The following is a 19,911-nucleotide window of genomic DNA, read 5'->3' as shown; positions in this document are numbered from 1 at the left end:
CAATTCATGATAAAAACCTAGCAAACCAGTACTAGAAGGGAATTTCTGTAACATGATAAAGAGCATCTACAAAATACTTATGATAACATCATACCTAATGATGAAAGATTGAATGTTTTCCCCCTAAAATTGGAAGCAAGGCCAGGATGTCCCCTACCATTCCTATCCAACATGGTACTGGAGGTCCTACCACTACAAATAAGGCAAGAGAAAGAAATAAAATGAATACGTACTGAAAAGGAAGAAATGAAATTATCTGTTATTTCTGAATGAATGCTTTTTCCACATAGAAGAACCAAAGAATATACAAAAGGCTAGAACCAATAAGTGAATTTAACAAGGTTGCAAGATACACAATAAATCTGCAAAAACCAATTATATTTCTACATACTCTCAATTAACAGTTAGAAATTCAAATATTAAAAATAACCATCTACAATACCCAAAAATATGAGATACTTAGGTATAAAGATTTTTTAATGCTGAACATTTTTTTCCTATGGTGAAATCCACAAAACCCTGATGAAATAGTTCAAAGAAGATATGATATAAATAAATGGAGAGGTATACAGTGTCCATGGATTGGAAGATTCAGTGGTAAGATGTCAATTCTCTCTAAACTATCGATTTAATGCAACTCAAATTTAAAAACCACTGGATTTTTTATAGAACTAAATGAGTTTATTCTAAAATTTATAGAGAAAGGCAAAAGAAGTATACTAACCAAAACAATTTTGAAAAATAAGATCAAAGTCAAAGGATTAACATTACTTATTATAAGCCTATTATTTATAAAGCTCAAGTGAGACAATATGGTATTGGTGAAAAGACACAGAGCCCAGAAATAGTAATACAATGGAGATAAAATAGTCTTTATAACAATGGTGCTGGAATAATTGGGTACCCATGATTCCCCCAAATTAACCTCAGTCCATATAGCACACATTAGCTCATACTGAGTCATAAGCCTAAATACCAAACCTGGAACCATAAACTTCTAGAAGTAAATGTAGAACACCTTTGTGAACTTGATTTAGCTATGATGCCAAAAGTGCAATCCATAAAGTAAAAAAACTGATAAATTAGACTTCACCCAAATTAAAAACTCCGATCTTCAAGAGATATTCTTAAGAGATGAAAAATACAAGCCACAGAGTAGGAAAAACATATTGTAGGTCATACATCTGATAAGGGACGTGTATCCAAAATATATAACAAACTTGCAAAAGATTTACATAGATAATTCAAATGGCATTTAAGCACAAAAATGTTCAATGGCATTAGTTATTAGGGAAATGCAAATTAAAATTATTAAATGGTTCCATACACATATTAGGATGGCTAAAATTACACACACACACACACACACACACACACCCCACACCCTTACACATACTGTGCTGGCATGGATTCAGATAACCTGTTGGTGAGAACGCAGAATGATACAACTATTTTGGAAAATAATTTGACAATTTCTTATAAAGTTAAACTTACACTTGCCATATAACCCAGTGATCCTACTATTTGGTATTAGCTAAATGCAACGAAAGTTTATGTTCACAAGAGAACCTGTCTGAGAATGCTTATAACAACCTTACTCAAAATAGCTAAAAACTGGGAAAATCCAAATGCCCTTCAATAAAATTAACTCTGGTATAGCCCATACAATGGAATACTTTCCAGGAAGAAAATCAAAGAAATTACAACACAGATGAATCTCAAATGAATTATGGTAAGCGAAAGAAGCCAAATTCAAGAGGCTATGTATTCCATGATTCCATGTATATGACTCCAGAATAGGCAAAGCAACAGGAACAGAAAACAGATGTGTGGTGGCTGGGGCTTGGACAATGGGGAGACGTTGACTCCAGGTGGGGTAATTTTATGGGGTGATGGAGCAGTTCAGTATCTTGACCGTAGTGATTATACAACTGTACACATTTGTGTAAACTTACAGAACTAGATGCTTTATAAAAAGGGTACATTTTACTTAATGCAAATTATACCTTATTTATAAATGAAAAAAAAGAAGAAATCATGAAGTATAAATAAAAGAGAAACTCTTTTTACTTTCAACAGTTCTATACTGTTCTAACTTCAAACTGCCTTTAGCACTTTCTAGCTATCACTGCGTCTCCCTGCAGCTCCTTGGGTCTTATTTAAATCGTGTGAAAATGGACATGATAGGAGCACCAGGGTGGTACAGTTGGTTAAGGAACTGACTTGATTTCAGCACAAGTCATGATCGCAGGATCATGGGATTGAGCGCTGCATCAGGCTCTGAGCTCAGTACGAAGTCTGCTTGGAACTCTCTCTCCCTCTCCCTTGGTCCCTCACTCTCCTGCCCTTGCCAACAAATAAATAAATATTGAAAAAAAAATGGACATGATAATGATACCTACCACACAGTGAGGGATGGATGAGTTAGTATAGGTAAAGTATTTAGAGTAGTGATGAACCTGCTAGTTCTACTACTACTATGATAACTATTTTGCTACCTTTGTGGTTGATGTATCCTCAACTATCCTTCCCAAGATGTCATCCTTACATAATACTTCAATTCATTGCAGGACAGTAGATAAGACATGATTAAGGAAAGAAAAAAAAATGAGTGAGGGGGAAAGGAGACCATTCCCCCTGAATATTTCTCCCCCTGATTTCTAGCATATGACTAATTAGGCCATCCTCTCCTATTACATCATGAGCTCAAAAATATTTTTTACTCAGTCCAGGGAGTTATACCAAGAGACACAGAGCTCATGTAGTGTGTTTCTATAAAATGCTTAAGTTCTCAGTTCACCTTTGTTCCTGTCTGGGTGACTCTAGAATCACTGCATTTCTAAAATTAAAGTTTGTAAATGGAAGGAACAAAAATAACAAGTGATCTTCACTTTTTTCAGTCCTCAATCTAATGTCAATATTATGCCAAGGAGCTAGAACATTCCATCCTAATATTGATGATAGTTAACTTAGATATTTTTTTAAGGAGTACAATTTTCGGGATGAATTCCTTGCCAAAAAAAATCACCAAGTTTCCAGTAGATTAACTTGTAAAAAATTGAGATAAAGAAAGATAGATCTAATTCATGTCAGAATTTACAGCACTGGGGTTTCTCTTGCAGACTTTTGTCCTTGACACTTCCTTATGTGAAAACTTTTCTATCATTTATTCCTTACTCTAAGCCCCCCAAATTTACTCCAAAGGACACACAATCCCCTATGCCCTTTAATTACTCCTGTATCTAGAGAGGTTGGCCTATATGATTCTCACTGTCCTGGTCCCTCATCACCATTTGATTGCTATACGAGTGGATACTGGATCAACATCAGGCCAATCAAAGATACTCTCCTGGGAATTTGGAATTGGGTTGGCCCCTAGGAAGTACACATTTAAGAAAATTGACTGGCAGTGAGGCAGCTTTAGAAAGCTAGTCTGTAGAGAGAGAAAAATAAATGTAGATATCCAAAAAACATAGAAATGAGAAATAGGGTGAAAGTCTTGATGGTTGTCCATTTATTAGTCATAATTCCTTCCTATAAACTGGATGCATTTTTATCTGTGGGCTCCATGACAAAAACAAATTTCTTCTTTCTTCTTCAATGAAGCCAAGTTGGTTTCCACTCTTTGTACCTATCATATTACAATAATATGCCCTCCACCATTTTTAAATTATGAAAATGTATTTCATGCTTCAACATCTACTAGCTCAGTCCACTAGTTCAATACTTATAACTCCTGAAATTTTACTTTCCTCCTTTTTCCATCAGGGTATTTACTGTCATATATAAAGTTATGCTATCACATAACACTTAATAGGAGATTCCATAATAAATAATATGTTACATATTACAGACTATTTTAAGGTAACCTATTGGTACATGAATTTCTCCATACCACAACTTTTGAGTTCTAGAAAATGAGTTTACTTAAATAAAGAACGATATAAATGTTATGTAGGTTAAACCAATCTATTTGTAATAGAATTGCCAGATAAAATATAGAAACCCTAATTAAATTTGAATTTTAGATGAACTATAATCATTTTTAGTAAGTAGGTCCCAAATACTACATGAGACATTTTCCTGGAATAGCAAACAATTTTTGAATATACATGTTTTTGTTTACTTGCTAAATTTGGCAATGCAAACCCTTGAATAAAAAAATTAATGCAGATCATTCTTACCTGTATTTTTTGTAATGTTTTCTCTAGGAATATTGATCAACCAGTAAACTCGATCACTGAACTTGAATAAAGAAGACATCAGAATACAGAGTTTGACAATGTTAAAGGCAACACTTATGTTGTTATATTTTACCCTATCTTTAAAAATGGAAATTAAATAAAAATATCAAATGCATATACCCTTTACATAGTAATTTCACTGTTAGGCATTTATCCTATATTATTCTCACATATGTAGGAAATAAAATATGTTCAAGAATATTTTTCATTATTACTTGTAATAGTAGAAGATTAGAAATAACTATAATGTTAATCAATTATGTAAAATACTATGAAGTGGAATATCATGCAACCATGCTGAGGTAGCACAAAATTGAGGCATTACTGGCTTGATGTGTCAGGGAACAGAGCTTGGTATTGACTGAGAATTGGAGAATTTAAGGGGAAAAAACAATGAGCAAGGAAACTGAGCTAAGAGTTAAATATAAATTTTCCCCAACCCTGGGGCAACACAAGTGCAGAGACCAATGAAGGCCATGTTAAAAAATAATAAACCATGGAAGCTTTAAAAAACTGAGCAGAGATAACAGCTGCTGAAACCATAGATAACACAGTTTACTGTTTGTGTCAAGGCAAGAAAGAGCCTTTTATACCACAACCAACAACCACCCCCCTCTCCACTAGCAAACTCTCATAAAAAACATAACAGAATCCAGAGTTGCTATAGTTTTTATCTTATGTGTCCAGTTTCAACCAAAAGAAAAAGAAACATGTAACTGATTAAAAAAAATAGATGATAAATGGACCCAGAGTGAGTCCAGAGAGTAGATGAAGACTTCAAAGCAGCTATTACAAATAATGTATGTAGGGCAGCTGGGGTGGCTCAGTGGTTTAGCGCTGCCTTCAGCTCAGGGTGTGATCCTGGAGACCCAGGATCGAGTCCCATGTCAGGCTCCCTACATGGAGCCTGCTTCTCCCTCTGCCTGTGTCTCTGCCTCTCTCTCTCTCTCTCTCTCTCTCTCTCTCTGTATCTCTCATGAATAAATAAATAAAACCTTTTTAAAAAACAAATAATGTATGTAGGCTTAAAGAAAGTGTCTTAGTGAAAGGATGGGTAGGGAATCCCAGCACATAGATGAAAAATACAATAAAGCCAGATGAAAATAATGAGGCAAAAAATATAGTAACTGAAATAAAGTATTTATTAGATGAGCAGATTGGAGATGGTAAAATAAAGAATCAGTGATTTTAGAGATACAACAGTTGAAATTACCCTGTCTGAAAAAAGGGGGGAAATAATTAAAGAAAAATGACCAGAGCCTTAGATATCTATGAGAAAATACTGTATATTCTAAACTGTGCATAATTAGAGCTCCAGTAGGAAAAGAGACAGAAAAAGGAGCAGAACATTTTTTTAGAGAAATAGTAGCTGAAGACTTTACAAATCTGGTAAACTTATAACCCAAGAAGCTCAGAGAAACACAATCAGGGTAAATACAAAAAGAAAATCTTAAAAGCATCCAGAGAGGGATGCCTGGGTGGCTCAGTGGTTGAGCATCTGCCTTTGGCTCAGGTCGTGATCCTGGGGTCCTGGGATCCAGTCCCACATCAAGCTCCCCACAGGAAGCCTGTTTCTCCCTCTGCCTCTGTTTCTGCCTCTCTCTGTGTGTCTCTCATGAATAAATAAATAAAATATTTTTTAAAAGCATACAGAGAAAAAGGACACATTACATGTAGGGGACAATAATACAATTAATAGTTGACTTCTCACTCAGAAACAATGGTGTCAGTTGACATATTAAAAATGTAGAATAACATTTAAAATATCAAAAGGAAATGGAAGCCAACCAGAGATTCTGTATCTGACAAAACTATCATTCAAAAATCAAGGTGACCACTAAAATCCTTTAGAATTCACAAATGACTTCAGCAAGGTTGCAAGATACAAGATTAATATATAAAAATTAACTGTGTTTCTATACACTTGTAAAGGATCATCTGAAGATGAGATTAAGTAAGCAATTCCCTCTACAATAGAATCAAAAAGAATAAAATATTAGGAATAAAATTAACAAAAGCAGTATAAAACGTATACTCTGAAGACTAGAAAACATTGTTGAAAGAGTAAGGAAAATCTAAATAAATAGGAAAACATCCTATATTCATGGATTGGGGAGATAATATTATTATTAAAATGGCAATACCACCCAAATTGATCCATACATTCAACACAATCTCTACCTGTAGGCTCCTTTATAAATATTGACAAGCTTATCTTAAAATTCATATGGAAGCTAGTGAATTCATACAGAGACTAGCAAAAACAACCTTAAAAAAGAATAACAAAGTTGAAGAACTCATGGCTTTCTACTTCAAAACTTACTACAAAACAACAGTATCAAGACAACATGGTAGTTAGTAGCATAAGGATAGATGTATAGATCAATTCAATGGAATTGAGAATCCAGAAATAAACTCTCACCTTTATGGTCAGTTGGGTTTTCAACAAAGATGCCAAAACAATTCAGTAGGGAAGAATAATAGTATTTTCGACAAATGGATATCCACATACAAAAGTATTAATATGGACCCCAGCCTCACACCACACATAAAAATGAACTCAAAATGGATCAAAGACCTAAATTTAAAAGTTAAATTTAAATTTAAATTTAAAACTATGAACCTCTTAGGAGAAAACAGAGATATAAATCTCTGTGACCTTGGACTAGCCAATGATTTCCTATATATGACACCAAAGAACAAGGAACGAAATGGGTAACTAGGCTTCCTCAAAACAACTTTTGTACATCAAAGGAGACTATCTAAAAAGTAAAAATACAATCCAGAAAATGGGAGAAAATACTTGCCAATAATGTGGCTGATAGGGGAACTTGTATTGAGAATATATAAAGATGTTAGTAAGACAACCCAATTAAGAATGAATAAAGAATCTAATAGATATCCCCACATAGAAGATATTCAAATGGACAATAAACATATGAAAAGATGCTGAACATCATTTAATCATCAGGGAACGCAAATCAAAACCAAATGAGATAGCACTTCACATCTACCGGAATGGCTTTATCAACAAAGACCAACAGTAACAAGTGTGGGTGAGGAGGTGGAGAAATTTGAACCCTAATACAGTGCTGGTGGGAATATAAAAGACTGTAAAAGCAGTAGTCAGACTATTACCCTCTGACCTAGCAATTCCATTTCCCAGGTAGACACCCAAGAGAAATTAAAAAAAAAAAAAACAAATTTCCACACAAAGATTCATACACAGATGTTCATGGCAGCATGATTCATTACAGCCAAAAAGTGGAAATAACCTAAATGTCCAGCAACTGATGAATGGATTTTAAAAATGTGATATTGATACACTGCAATATTATTTGATAATAAAAAGAAATGGGCCACCTGACACATGCTACCATGTGGATGGAACTTGGAGAAATTACAGTAACTGAAGGGAAGCCAGTCGTAAAGAGCTAAGTGTTGTACAATTTCATTTATATACACGTTGTAAGATTTCATTTACAGGAGATGTTCAGAATAAGCAAATTCACAGGGACAGAGGAAGCTTAGTGGTTGTCTACACCTGGAGAGCAGAGGGTGGACTGGGAAATGACTATTAATGTGGACCGTGAGCTGTCTTTTCACAGTCACGAAAATGTTCTAAAATTAGATAGTAGTGATGTTTGTGCACTCTGTGAATATACTAAACACTATTTAATTGTGCATTTTAAGTAGGTGAACTGTATGGTTTGCAAATTATCTTAACATGTATATATTTTTTTATCACCTGCAAAAGAAAGGGCAAAATAAAGACAGTTTCAAGAATTCATTCCCAGAGAATTCATTGCCCACAGACCTGGACTATAAGAAATGATAAAAGTTCTTTGGGCGGAAGAAATATGACACCAGATGGCAATTCGCATCTCCAGAAAACAATGAACATCAATGGAAATCATTAATATGTAGGTAAATAGTAAAAAACCATACATATCTTTTTTAAATGTCTTAGGAACTTGCGCTCACTTTGGCAGCACATATACTTATTTTTTAAAAACTATTTAAAGCAAAAAGCATAACACTGTATTGTTAGGTTTAAACATGTATACATGTGATATCATGGACTATCTATTTTTTAAAAAACACATCCTGTATAAGATTATGCTCCTTAATAATAATATCAAAGAAGAAAATAAAATCTTATTACCAAAGTTAAATTAAAGTGGAAGATGCCAGTATATGTACTATTCATAATTCCCAAGCTGGGAGCAAGTCCTCCTGATGTGAACACACCTAGATATTCCTTCGAAGTAAGCTCACTTTCAGATCGGAAAAAACACTCGACTTTCTTGAGGAAAGAGGGGAGGGAAAAAAAGTAATGACAACTTGATGGAGAGAAGCATATCTTACATAAATCTAAAAGTGAGGGGAAATCTATAAAAAGTAGATGCAGCTATAGACTGCTATCTTTAGTAATCCTCATCTCTAACTAAGAAAAAAAAATCTCTTTTGAAAAAGTAAACTTCTAGAACCCTATAATCTATGATGCTAGTGTCATAATAGGTTTCAATTCATCCATATAATAATCTTTGCTGTCAAAAATAGGCATAAAGTTATTACATTAAATAAATATAGAATCAAAGCCACACACAGAAATTCCAATTTTACTAAAATCATTGTTTTGTATTTAAAATTTATTTTGTGTGTGTGTGTGTTTAAAAGAAGCAAACATATAAGGTAAAACTCATTTTAGTGCATTTTTATGGGAGACTTCCCAGTTTTAAGAAGTTGCATGAGAACATAGCAATTATAGATGGTAAATTTTACTGAAAACCAACACAAGTTGGATACTGACAGCTTCATCTCATTTGGTTATCCTAATAGTTAAGACCACTTTGGGCAAATTACCCCAAGTTTCAGTTTCCTTGTCTATGAAATAGGAAAACAGATTAATTTCAAAAACATTTTCTGAGCTCTAACCACAAATCAGGCAGTGTTGTGAGGGTGGGGGAGCAGAATTGCACAAAACAGACAAAAATCCCTGCTCTCAAGGAACTTACGTTCTGAAGGAGATTGGAGGGAAGATAAACCCAAACCCCCTTTCCCTTGTCTTGTCACTGGTTTAAAATGTATTGTATTTTAAAAATATATAAAATAAATAAAATAAAATTTATTGCCCTTTGTGAAGTTAGCCTGGCATCCCAATTCTCCTTCTGAGTTGCTCACCACTCAGTTCTCCTGTGGTTACATGTACTGCATGTGTAAATAAAATCTGTTGTTTAATTTTTCCTTCTGTTAATGTTTTTTGTCTGCTTATTTCACAGGCTCCTGGTACTGAATCTAAGAGGGTGGGTTTAAAATGTTGGAGAGGATGTGGAGAAAAGGGAACCCTCTTGCCCTGTTGGTGGGAATGTGAACTGGTGCAGCCACTCTGGAAAACTGTGTGGAGGTTCCTCAAAGAGTTAAAAATAGACCTGCCCTACGACCCAGCAATTGCACTGTTGGGGATTTACCCCAAAGATTCAGATGCAATGAAGCGCCAGGACACCTGCACCCCGATGTTTATAGCAGCAATGTCCACAATAGCCAAACTGTGGAAGGAGCCTCGGTGTCCATCGAAAGATGAATGGATAAAGAAGATGTGGTCTATGTATACAATGGAATATTACTCAGCAATTAGAATCGACAAATACCCACCATTTGCTTCAACGTGGATGGAACTGGAGGGTATTATGCTGAGTGAAGTAAGTCAATCGGAGAAGGACAAATAGTGTATGTTCTCATTCATTTGGGGAATATAATAATAGTGAAAGGGAATATAAAGAAAGGGAAAAGAAATGTGTGGGAAATATCAGGAAGGGAGACAGAACATAAAGACTCCTAACTCTGGGAAACTAACTAGGGGTGGTGGAAGGGGAGGAGGGCGGGGGGTGGGGGTGAATGGGTGACGGGCACTGAGGTGGACACTTGACGGGATGAGCACTGGGTGTTTTTCTGTATGTTGGTAAATTGAACACCAATAAAAATTAATTTATAAAAAAAAAAATAAGAGGGTGGGGTTAGTCGTCCTCAACTAATCTTAAGTATTTATCCTACAGAAGTTCAAATGTCATACTGAACATAAAACAGTTTGAAAAATGCCTGACACACATAACCATTTTATAAATGCTAGGTATTATTTCTACTATCACTTCTAGAACTACTGTATCACAACTATCCAAAAAGTAGGTTATAATTAGTCCCTTTTGAGAAGAAATGGGTAGGAAATATCAGAAAGGGAGACAGAACATGGAAGACTCCTAACTCTGAGAAACGAACTAGGGGTGGTGGAAGGGGAGGAGGCTGGGGGGTGGGGGTGAATGGGTGACGGGCACTGAGGGGGGTACTTGACGGGATGAGCACTGGGTGTTATTCTGTATGTTGGCAAATTGAACACCAATAAAAAATAAATTTATTATTTAAAAAAATAATTAATCCCTTTCTTAAGAGGACAAGACTAGGGGTGAAAGAGGTTAGGTAACCTGCACCGGGCACACAGACCAGGTATGTCTGCGCATATAGCTCCAAGGTTTGACCCCAGCTTAGAAGGTCTCTCTTCCTCTAAAGCCCATTCTCTTTCCGTAATTTGTAATCACAGAGGAAAGGCATTCCTGACTCAAAGAGCAAGCACTTCGCAACAGTTGTGAATTTTAAAACGTGAATATATGTTTGGCATATCAAGAAGGAACCAGGAACTAAGTCAAAGAAGACTTTGGGCAAAAGGCATCTGTCCTTGTGGGGTGTTTACTTTGTTTTTATTATATTTATCATAGATTTTCAAACAATCTGTACATTTTTCCTTAACTTACATTCTTTTTAGCATTTGCTGGATGGCCATCCTAATAGTACATTTTATTTTGTTTTGGGGTGTGTGTGTATGTGTGTGTGTGTGTGTGTGTGTGTGTGTTTGTGTTTAAATGCCATTATGTGAATTTAAGAAATCAAATTATCCCTTACCCCAAATGACAACTGCAATAGTACTTGTTATAAAAGGGAAAGGTTCTTCCTCTAGGTCATGTGAAGTAAATTTCTCTAACAGGCTACATCTGTCAAACTTCAAAAGGACAAATAAGATCCATAAAAAATAAAGATCATTACAACCAACCTTTTAAAAAGAGAAGAGGGAGGTACTTAAAAAAAAAAAAAATTGCAAAAACCACCCAGGCGGTTTCAATGGTTAAATGCAATGTCTCACCTGCTCCAAGTGGAATGGAATAGAAATGATTATTACATAGGATTTTACATAGTTGGAAGTATTTGAAAAGAGTACAGTGCTACTGGTTTTACATATGGACTTAAAAAGACTGTGTATGTGTTGTCACATACTATCAGGGGACCTTACCAAGTCATCTGAGGAAAGATACAGCTTGATTATTTCATTCTTTTGGGGGAACCCTTGGCTATGACAAGCAAAGTGTTTCTCCATATCACCTAAATAATACAAAAATACATATATTTTAGGTCACTGATAGAAGAATTTTCATTAAAAGAATCATGTTTTTTTAAATGATGAAACAATTTTAAAACAGTAAGAATTATAATCATATTTTTAAAATTCAGAAGCGGCCAGAAACCAGTTCTTGACCATTTTAAATTTTTAAACATTTTCAACAGGGAAACCCGGGTGGCTCAGCAGTTTAGTGCCACCTTCAGCCCAGGGCCTGATCCTGGGGTCCCGGGATCGAGTCCCACGTCGGGCTCCATGAAGCCTGCTTCTCCTTCTGCCTGTGTCTCTGCCTCTCTCTCTCTCTCTCTCTCTCTCTCTCTCTCTCTCTCTCCCTCTCTCTCTCCCTGTGTATATCATGAATAAATAAAAATATTTTAAAAAACCATTTTCAACAAATTTCATTATCCAGATGCAAAGTCAATAAGAACCTTTTTTACTTGAAGCATACTTCAGAATACATGGTTCTAAAAGATATATATAAAACATTCCATCCAAGAAAGAGAGAATACACATTTCCCTCAAGTGCACACAGAAGAATCCCCTGGTTAGGCCACATAAAAAGAGACATAACAAATATCAAAAATTTAAGAAGACTGAAATTGTACCGAGTATATTTTCCAAACACAATGGTACAAAAATAAAGATCAACAATAAAATAAAGCTGAACAATCTGCCTCATAAATATTAAATGGCTCTTGACTCTTAAAGTCCTTGGTGATCACAGAAAAGGGACAGGAGTGGGAGATTGAAGAGAGAATTTGTATTTTAATAAAGAGCTATTGATATATAGAAGATCCTTTCTCCTTATCTTGATCTGAAGTCAATCGCTTGCAGGCAGCAGAGTTGGATCATGGTTTTTAATCCATTCTCAATCTCCATCTCAATGAATTTAGGCTAAAGCCCAAATTCCAGTCTGGCATTCAAATAATTCTAAGATGTGAACCAGTTTCCTACCTTTCCAAAATATCTTATTCTTCTATCCCTTCATTCTAGCCAAATTGAAGTATTTACTGTTCCGCTCACATTATGTGATTACCTACCTCCATGACTTTAACTAACTACCACTTACCTTGATGTTGTCTTTGTAAAATACTCTTCCCCTTGCATGCATAGACACAGATTACTCATTTGGGGACCTAGGTTAATTGCTGTCTTTTGTACAAAGCTTTCCCTGACCACTCCCTTCAGGTGGAAGTAAACTCTCCCTTCTCTGAGATCTCATAAATTGACCTGTGACTCTCCAATCTTAGATTTTGCCCATGCGTGTGTTATATATTCTCCAGTAGAACCTAGGAACTGGTACTGGGTGATCCCAGAGCTCAATCATTTCTCAACACACCTGTGAATAGAAGACAGCTTGATTCCATCTCTCCATTAGTCAACATTTTTTTTATTAAGCATCTACTGTGTTCTAGCAGATCCAGTCCAAAATGCTAGAGAATCTAAACAACCCACACAAGTAGAGGTAAATTGTCTTGTCTTATCCCTTTTACAAAGCATTTCCACCATTGAAGTCCTACTGAGTAATTTCATCCATGTATTACTTTCAGAAAATTATCTTTAGTCTCAATCTGTTAGCCTTATATTTCAGTTTATAATTCATACCACATGTAACCATGTAGGAAAAGTAAAAAAAAAAAAAGCTATTTAAATAGTTTTCCAAATACAAAATGCTCCTTAAACTTTAAATATTCTATGACTTAGAAGTAAAGAAACACTATAGCAAAGGTCTCTATGGGTACAACTTAACAATAGATTCACAGTGATGTTATTAAAAACTTCTGGACAAGAGTATAAATAAATAATACCTGGGAAAAATTGGAAGATGAGGTTAAAAAAAAAAGTACCCTCCAAAAAGTATTTTAATTGTTAGTGAGGAAGGGAAAAAAGGAGAACTATAAGAAAATAGAGATTAAGGGAGTCTGAAACTTACCTTTATTATATATTATTCCTGATGAAAAATAAAATATGTCCAAAAGTAAAATGATCATATATAGAAGTAGCAACCCCATCTATAGAAAGAAACAAGAATATTTCTATTCAATCACTCTTAACATGTTTTTTCATTCCCTTTTCTATAAACAACTACATAGGAAGGAAGTCATCTATTCCACTAAGTTAAAAATATTTCCCTTTCAGGAACAAAGCAAACAATGTAACAGTTGACAGAGCTCTACATTTACTTCCTAGCTGGTATTAAAGATACTTGTAAATATTTTTATCATAAACTAGGGCACTATACCTCCGGTTTTTCTTCCATGTAGATTAACTGTCAGAAGGTGTGATCAACTCTATAGCTGTGCAAACGCAGCCTGACTTGATAAAGACTCGGAGGTTAGTAGAGTGTATGTACCTTGATCTGATATTTTGACTGCATTGCTTTTGAGAGAGAGAATGCACATGGGTCCTGGGCATTCCTGCATGTCCTCCCTATGTGCCAAGCATGCAAAGCCCTGGACACTTTTACCCAGGCCTTCTTTCAGAGTTCTGTTTGTGGGAAGAAACCTTAAGGGATGAGTTAACATTTCCCCTTGGATAAGAGTAGACTTGTTTCCATGGTGGACACTCCAAGCTCAAGCATTCTTCTATAATGCACACCCCTGTGTGTGTAAGCAAGCCTCTTTGATGGGCTGAAACGTGCCCTCCTAAAAATTCATCCATTGAAGCCCTGTCACCCAGTACCTCAAAACATTAGTTGCATTTGGAGACAGGATGTTTACAAAAGTGATTAAGTTAATGTGAAATCATTAGGGTGGGCCGTGATCTAATGTGACCGGTTTCCTGATAAGAAGAGGAAATTTGGGTACAGACGTGCGCCAAGGGGAGACAATATGAAGACACAGGGAGCAGATGACAAAGGAAGAGAGACCTGGAACAGATCCTTCCTTCTTGGCCCTCAGGAGGAACCATCCTGCTATAACACCTTGAACTCAGATTCAAGTGTCCAGAAGCGTGTCAATAAACTTCTATTGTCTAAGGCACCCAGCCTGTGGTATTTTGGTGCTGTAACCCTCATCAGCTAATGCAGCTTCCATGATGGATATCTACTTGATGGCACCAGGGATTGGTGGGAGCAGGTGCTGATGCTCTGGCTCCTGCTTTTTTTATATATATAAATTTATTTTTTATTAGTGTTCAATTTGCCAACATATAGAATAACACCCAATGCTCATCCTGTCAAGTGCCTCCCTCAGTGCTCGTCACCCAGTCACCCCCAACCCCCGCCCACCTCCCCTTCCACCACCCCTAGTTCGTTTCCCAGAGTTAGGAGTCTTTATGTTCTGTATCCCTTTCTGATATTTCCTACCCATTTCTTCTCCTTTCCCTTATATTCCCTTTCACTATTATTTATATTCCCCGAATGAATGAGAACACATAATGCTTGTCCTTCTCCGATTGACTTACTTCACTCAGCATAATACCCTCCAGTTCCATCCACGTCGAAGCAAATGGTGGGTATTTGTCATTTCTAATGGCTGAGGAATATTCCATTGTATACATAAGCCACATCTTCTCTATCCATTCATCTTTCGATGGACACCGAGGCTCCTTCCACAGTTTGGCTATTGTGGCCATTGCTGCTAGAAACATCGGGGTGCAGGTGTCCCAGCGTTTCATTGCATCTGAATCTTTGGGGTAAATCCCCAACAGTGCAACTGCTGGGTCGTAGGGCAGGTCTATATTTAACTCTTTGAGGAACCTCCACACAGTTTTCCAGAGTGACTGCACCAGTTCACATTCCCACCAACAGTACAAGAGGGTTCCCCTTTCTCCACATCTTCTCCAACATTTGTGGTTTCCTGCCTTGTTAATTTTTCCCCATTCTCACTGGTGTGAGGTGGTATCTCATTGTGGTTTTGATCTGTATTTCCCTGATGGCAAGTAATGCGGAGCAGTTCCTCATGTGCTTGTGGGCCATGTCTATGTCTTCCTTTGTGAGATTTCTGTTCTTTTGCCCATTTCATGATTGGGTTGTTTCTTTGGTGTTGAGTTTAATAAATTCTTTATAGATCTTGGAAACTAGCCCTTTATCTGATACGTCATTTGCAAATATCTTCTCCCATTCTGTAGGTTGTCTTTGAGTTTTGTTGACTGTATCCTTTGCTGTGCAAAAGCTTCTTGTCTTGATTAAGTCCCAATAGTTCATTTTTGCTTTTGTTTCTTTTGCCTTCATGGATGTATCTTGCAAGAAGTTACTGTGGCCAAGTTCAAAAAGGGTGTTGCCTGTGTCCTCCTCTAGGATTTTGATGGAATCTTGTCTCACATTTAGATCTTTCATTCATTTTGAGTTTATCTTTGTGTATGGTGCAAGAGAGTGGTCCAGTTTCATTCTTCTGCATGTGGATGTCCAGTTTTCCCAGAACCATTTATTGAAGAGACTGTCTTTCTTCCTCCTTTATCGAATATTAGTTGACCATAAAGTTGAGGGTCCACTTCTGGGTTCTCTATTCTGTTCCACTGATCTATGTGTCTGTTTTTTGTGCCAGTACCACACTGTCTTGATGACCACAGCTTTGTAGTACAACCTGAAATCTGGCATTGTGATGCCCCCAGCTATGGTTTTCTTTTTTAAAATTCCCCTGGCTATTCGGGGTCTTTTCTGATTCCACACAAATCTTAAAATAATTTGTTCTAACTCTGAAGAAAGTCCATGGTATTTTGATAAAGATTGCTTTAAACGTGTAAATTGCCCTGGGTAACATTGACATTTTCACAATATTCTTCCAATCCATTAGCATGGAATATTTTTCCATCTCTTTGTGTCTTCCTCAATTTCTTACAGAAGTGTTCTATAGTTTTTAGGGTATAGATCCTTTACCTCTTTGGTTATGTTTATTCCTAGGTATCTTATGCTTTTGGGTGCAATTGTAAATGGGATTGACTCCTTAATTTCTTTTTATTCAGTCTCATTGTTAGTGTATAGAAATGCCACTGACTTCTGGGCATTGATTTTGTATCCTGCCACACTGCCAAAATAGAAAACCTGAACAGGCCAATAACCAGGGAGGAAATTGAAGCAGTCATCAAAAACCTCCCAAGACACAAAAGTCCAGGGCCAGATGGCTTCCCTGGGGAATGCTACCAAACATTTAAAGAAGAAACCATACCTACTCTACTAAAGCTGTTCGGAAAGATAGAGATGGAATACTTCCAAACTCGTTCTATGAGGCCAGCATCACCTTAATTTCAAAACCAGACAAAGACCCCACCAAAAAGGAGAATTATAGACCAGTATCCCTGATGAACATGGATGCAAAAATTCTCAACAAGATACTAGTCAATAGGATACAACAGTACATTAAGAAGATTATTCCCCATGACCAAGTAAGATTTATCCCCGGGATGCAAGGCTGGTTCAACACTTGTAAAACAATCAATGTGATTCATCATATCAGCAAGAGAAAAAACAAGAACCATAGGATCCTCTCAATAGATGCAGAGAAAGCTTTTGACAAAATACAGCATCCATTCCTGATCAAAACTCTTCAGAGTGTAGGGATAGAGGGAACATTCCTCAACATCTTAAAATCCATCTATGAAAAGCCCACAGCAAATATTCTCAATGGGGAAGCACTGGGAGCCTTTCCCCTAAGATCAGGAACAAGACAGGGATGTCCACTCTCACCACTGCTATTCAACATAGTACTGGAAGTCCTCGCCTCAGCAATCAGACAACAAAAAGAAATAAAAGGCATTCGAATTGGGAAAGAAGTCAAACTCTCCCTCTTCGCCGATGACATGATACTGTACATAGAAAACCCAAAAGCCTCCACCCCAAGATTGCTAGAACTCATACAGCAATCTGGCTCCTGCTTTTGCTGTGAGTGATTAAGTCCTTTGTCTCTGACCTAGAGGTGTCGTGCCTTTTGCCAGTATCCAAGGAGCAGTAACAGAGAGACTTGCGGGATGTGGGTAAAGCATAATCCAGATCCTGGGTGGTTCCTGACAACTGCTGGGTAACTTAAACTGTTGTTTTTCCTTCCTGAAAATTCATTTGCTTGATTCAATACATTTAACCAACAATATATAAAGTTCAAACATTCTTTGGATTTTTAAATTCATCATCTTTATCACATGATCAGGGAGGAATTTTGTGTTTGTGTGTGTGTGTGTGTGTGTGTGTGTGTATGTATGTGTGTGTGTGTTTTCCTAAGTGCTCTTTTTGGTCACCTGGGAAAAGAATTTGTTTTCACAAGGTAAGACAAAACAAAAGAATACATCATGGGCAGCCCCAGTGGCTCAGTGGTTTAGTGCCACCTTCAGTCCAGGGTGTGATCCCGGAAATCCAGGATTGAGTCCCATGTCGGGCTCCCTGCATGGAGCCTGCTTCTCCCTCTGCCTGTGTCTCTGCCTCTCTCTTTCTCTGTGTCTCTATGGATAAATAAAAATAAAATCTTTTAAAAAAAGAATACATCAAAACTCTATCTACATGGGGTTATGCTCAATTATATTTTTGGTGTGAGAGTGAATTTAACATTAAATGGAGAAGTCATCACAGTCGAAATTTGGAAATAGTGCCTTTGCCAGGAAAATCTTATATTATTTCACTAAACACTCACATTAAATGACATAACACTACTATAAGAACCCATTAGTTTTTGTCCTTCTTAAGAAAGGGGCTGAACACGTATCATGCTCCAGGGCTCCAGGATGGATGAGCTGTTTCAATTCAGTTCTCTGGAATAAATATAAAAAGATCTCTAATTTCATGTGAGTGGCTTTGGTTATATCTATCTTTGACCAAAGAACTAAAAACTTACTTTAAAAGGCTTTTAAGGGCTTTCATTAAGGAAAGATAACCTGAGAGAGCATAATTGAAGGGAGAGACAGCTAAGGAATAACCTTTGGGCTCTTGGTGGCTTTGCTAGTACCTTGTTCTAGTAACTCAGCCTGTATTCATTCTTTGTTAATGTCTATGTGGGATGTACTTAAGCTGCAAATAGGAGACCTGAAGTTCCATGTCTAAAATCTACTGCTAGCTGGTAACAGTCGGGCTGAGAACCAAGTTCTCCTGATGCCACAAAATGAAAATTTAAAAACACAGAGGGATGAAGTACATGATTAGATTCGACCTCTCACTAAAACTGCTAAATGTGTCCATCATCATTCTATTCCAGACCTTAGTCTCCTTTTCCCTGTCTTCAGTATGACAAGTTTTCTCAGTTTCATACTACCTTCTTTCAACAACCATCTCACGGTTAGGGAAAAAGACTTTAGCCTAAGACCGGCTCTGCCCGTTGGGCTGTTGGATTTTTGAAAAGCTACTTTACTTCTTTGATTCAGTAAAATAGGGATCACAGCTACTTCATGACCCTGTGGTGAGAATTGAATGAGTAATACACTTTAAACTTTTAGCAGCTGCTTTACAGACTAAGCAATTGATAAACTCTAGCTCTGAATCCATGTCCCTTTTTTTAAAGATTTTATTTATTTATTTATTCATGAGAGACACACAGAGAGAGGCAGAGACATAGTCAGAGGGAGAAGCAGGCTCCCTGTGAGGACCCCAGGATCACGCTCTGAGCCACCCAGGGGCCCCTGAATCCATGTCTTGATGTACTGAAGCAACTTCTTTATCCTCACCGCACTCCTCACTCACTCTGTTAGTAATAACATTACCTCCAGTTACCAATCTCATTGAACTATTATGAGTTTTATATAATGGCCAGATAGAAATCATATATCTCAGTATTTTCTGTTCTCTTTCACCAAAACATATTGAGAATTGCCCCAAAGAAGGAACCTACCTTTCCCACCATCTGTTTCATTTTTAACCACTCTGCTATAGAATAGTGATTACATTATCAATATGAAGTAGGACGCTTATTTTAATATTTCTTACTGTGACAACTTCCTCATAGGATGGCAGACTAGTTGCACTTTTCTTTTTTGTAATTTCCTAAGGATTTTTTTTCCATCCAGGCTAAGAAAGACCCAGGTCTGAGTTTTCAATTTACTGGTTTAGTAGCCCACTGACTTTGGTAACAGCCAATCAGCTGCTACCAAGCACGGAAAATCTAAAAGTAGGCAGTTGGAATTTCCAATTAACTGCCTCCTTCAGAGTACCAAAGGCCATTTTCTTTAAAGATCTAAGAGCTGAAGTTGCTCCAAACCTACCTTCTTTCATCCATCCATCCAGAAAGGCTCAGAAACCTACCTATGACTAGTCTCAAAATCCATAAATTATTACAGGACTACTGGGTCCCTGAGGAAACCCATATA

The 19,911-nt window shown here is 36.7% G+C and overlaps 1 protein-coding gene across 1 annotated transcript in view; it reads right to left on the bottom strand.

The window, feature by feature from the left end:
* CATSPERB (cation channel sperm associated auxiliary subunit beta) overlaps positions 1-13,700 on the bottom strand; it is a 148,583-nt gene extending 134,883 nt beyond the window's left edge. Inside the window, exons 1-4 of the mRNA XM_041760294.1 lie at positions 13,622-13,700; positions 11,584-11,672; positions 8,410-8,550; positions 4,185-4,245 (exon numbers count right to left, since the gene is read on the bottom strand). Of these exons, the coding sequence (XP_041616228.1) occupies positions 4,185-4,245; positions 8,410-8,550; positions 11,584-11,672; positions 13,622-13,700 (370 nt within the window). The remainder of the gene's footprint in view (positions 1-4,184; positions 4,246-8,409; positions 8,551-11,583; positions 11,673-13,621) is intronic.
* Between the last annotated feature and the right edge of the window lie 6,211 nt (positions 13,701-19,911).

The sequence above is a fragment of the Vulpes lagopus genome, chromosome 6, assembly GCF_018345385.1.
Source record: "Vulpes lagopus strain Blue_001 chromosome 6, ASM1834538v1, whole genome shotgun sequence".
NCBI classification, from domain to species: domain Eukaryota; kingdom Metazoa; phylum Chordata; class Mammalia; order Carnivora; family Canidae; genus Vulpes; species Vulpes lagopus.
Note: the sequence above shows the minus strand (reverse complement) of the source record. Positions and strands in the feature narration are given on the sequence as shown.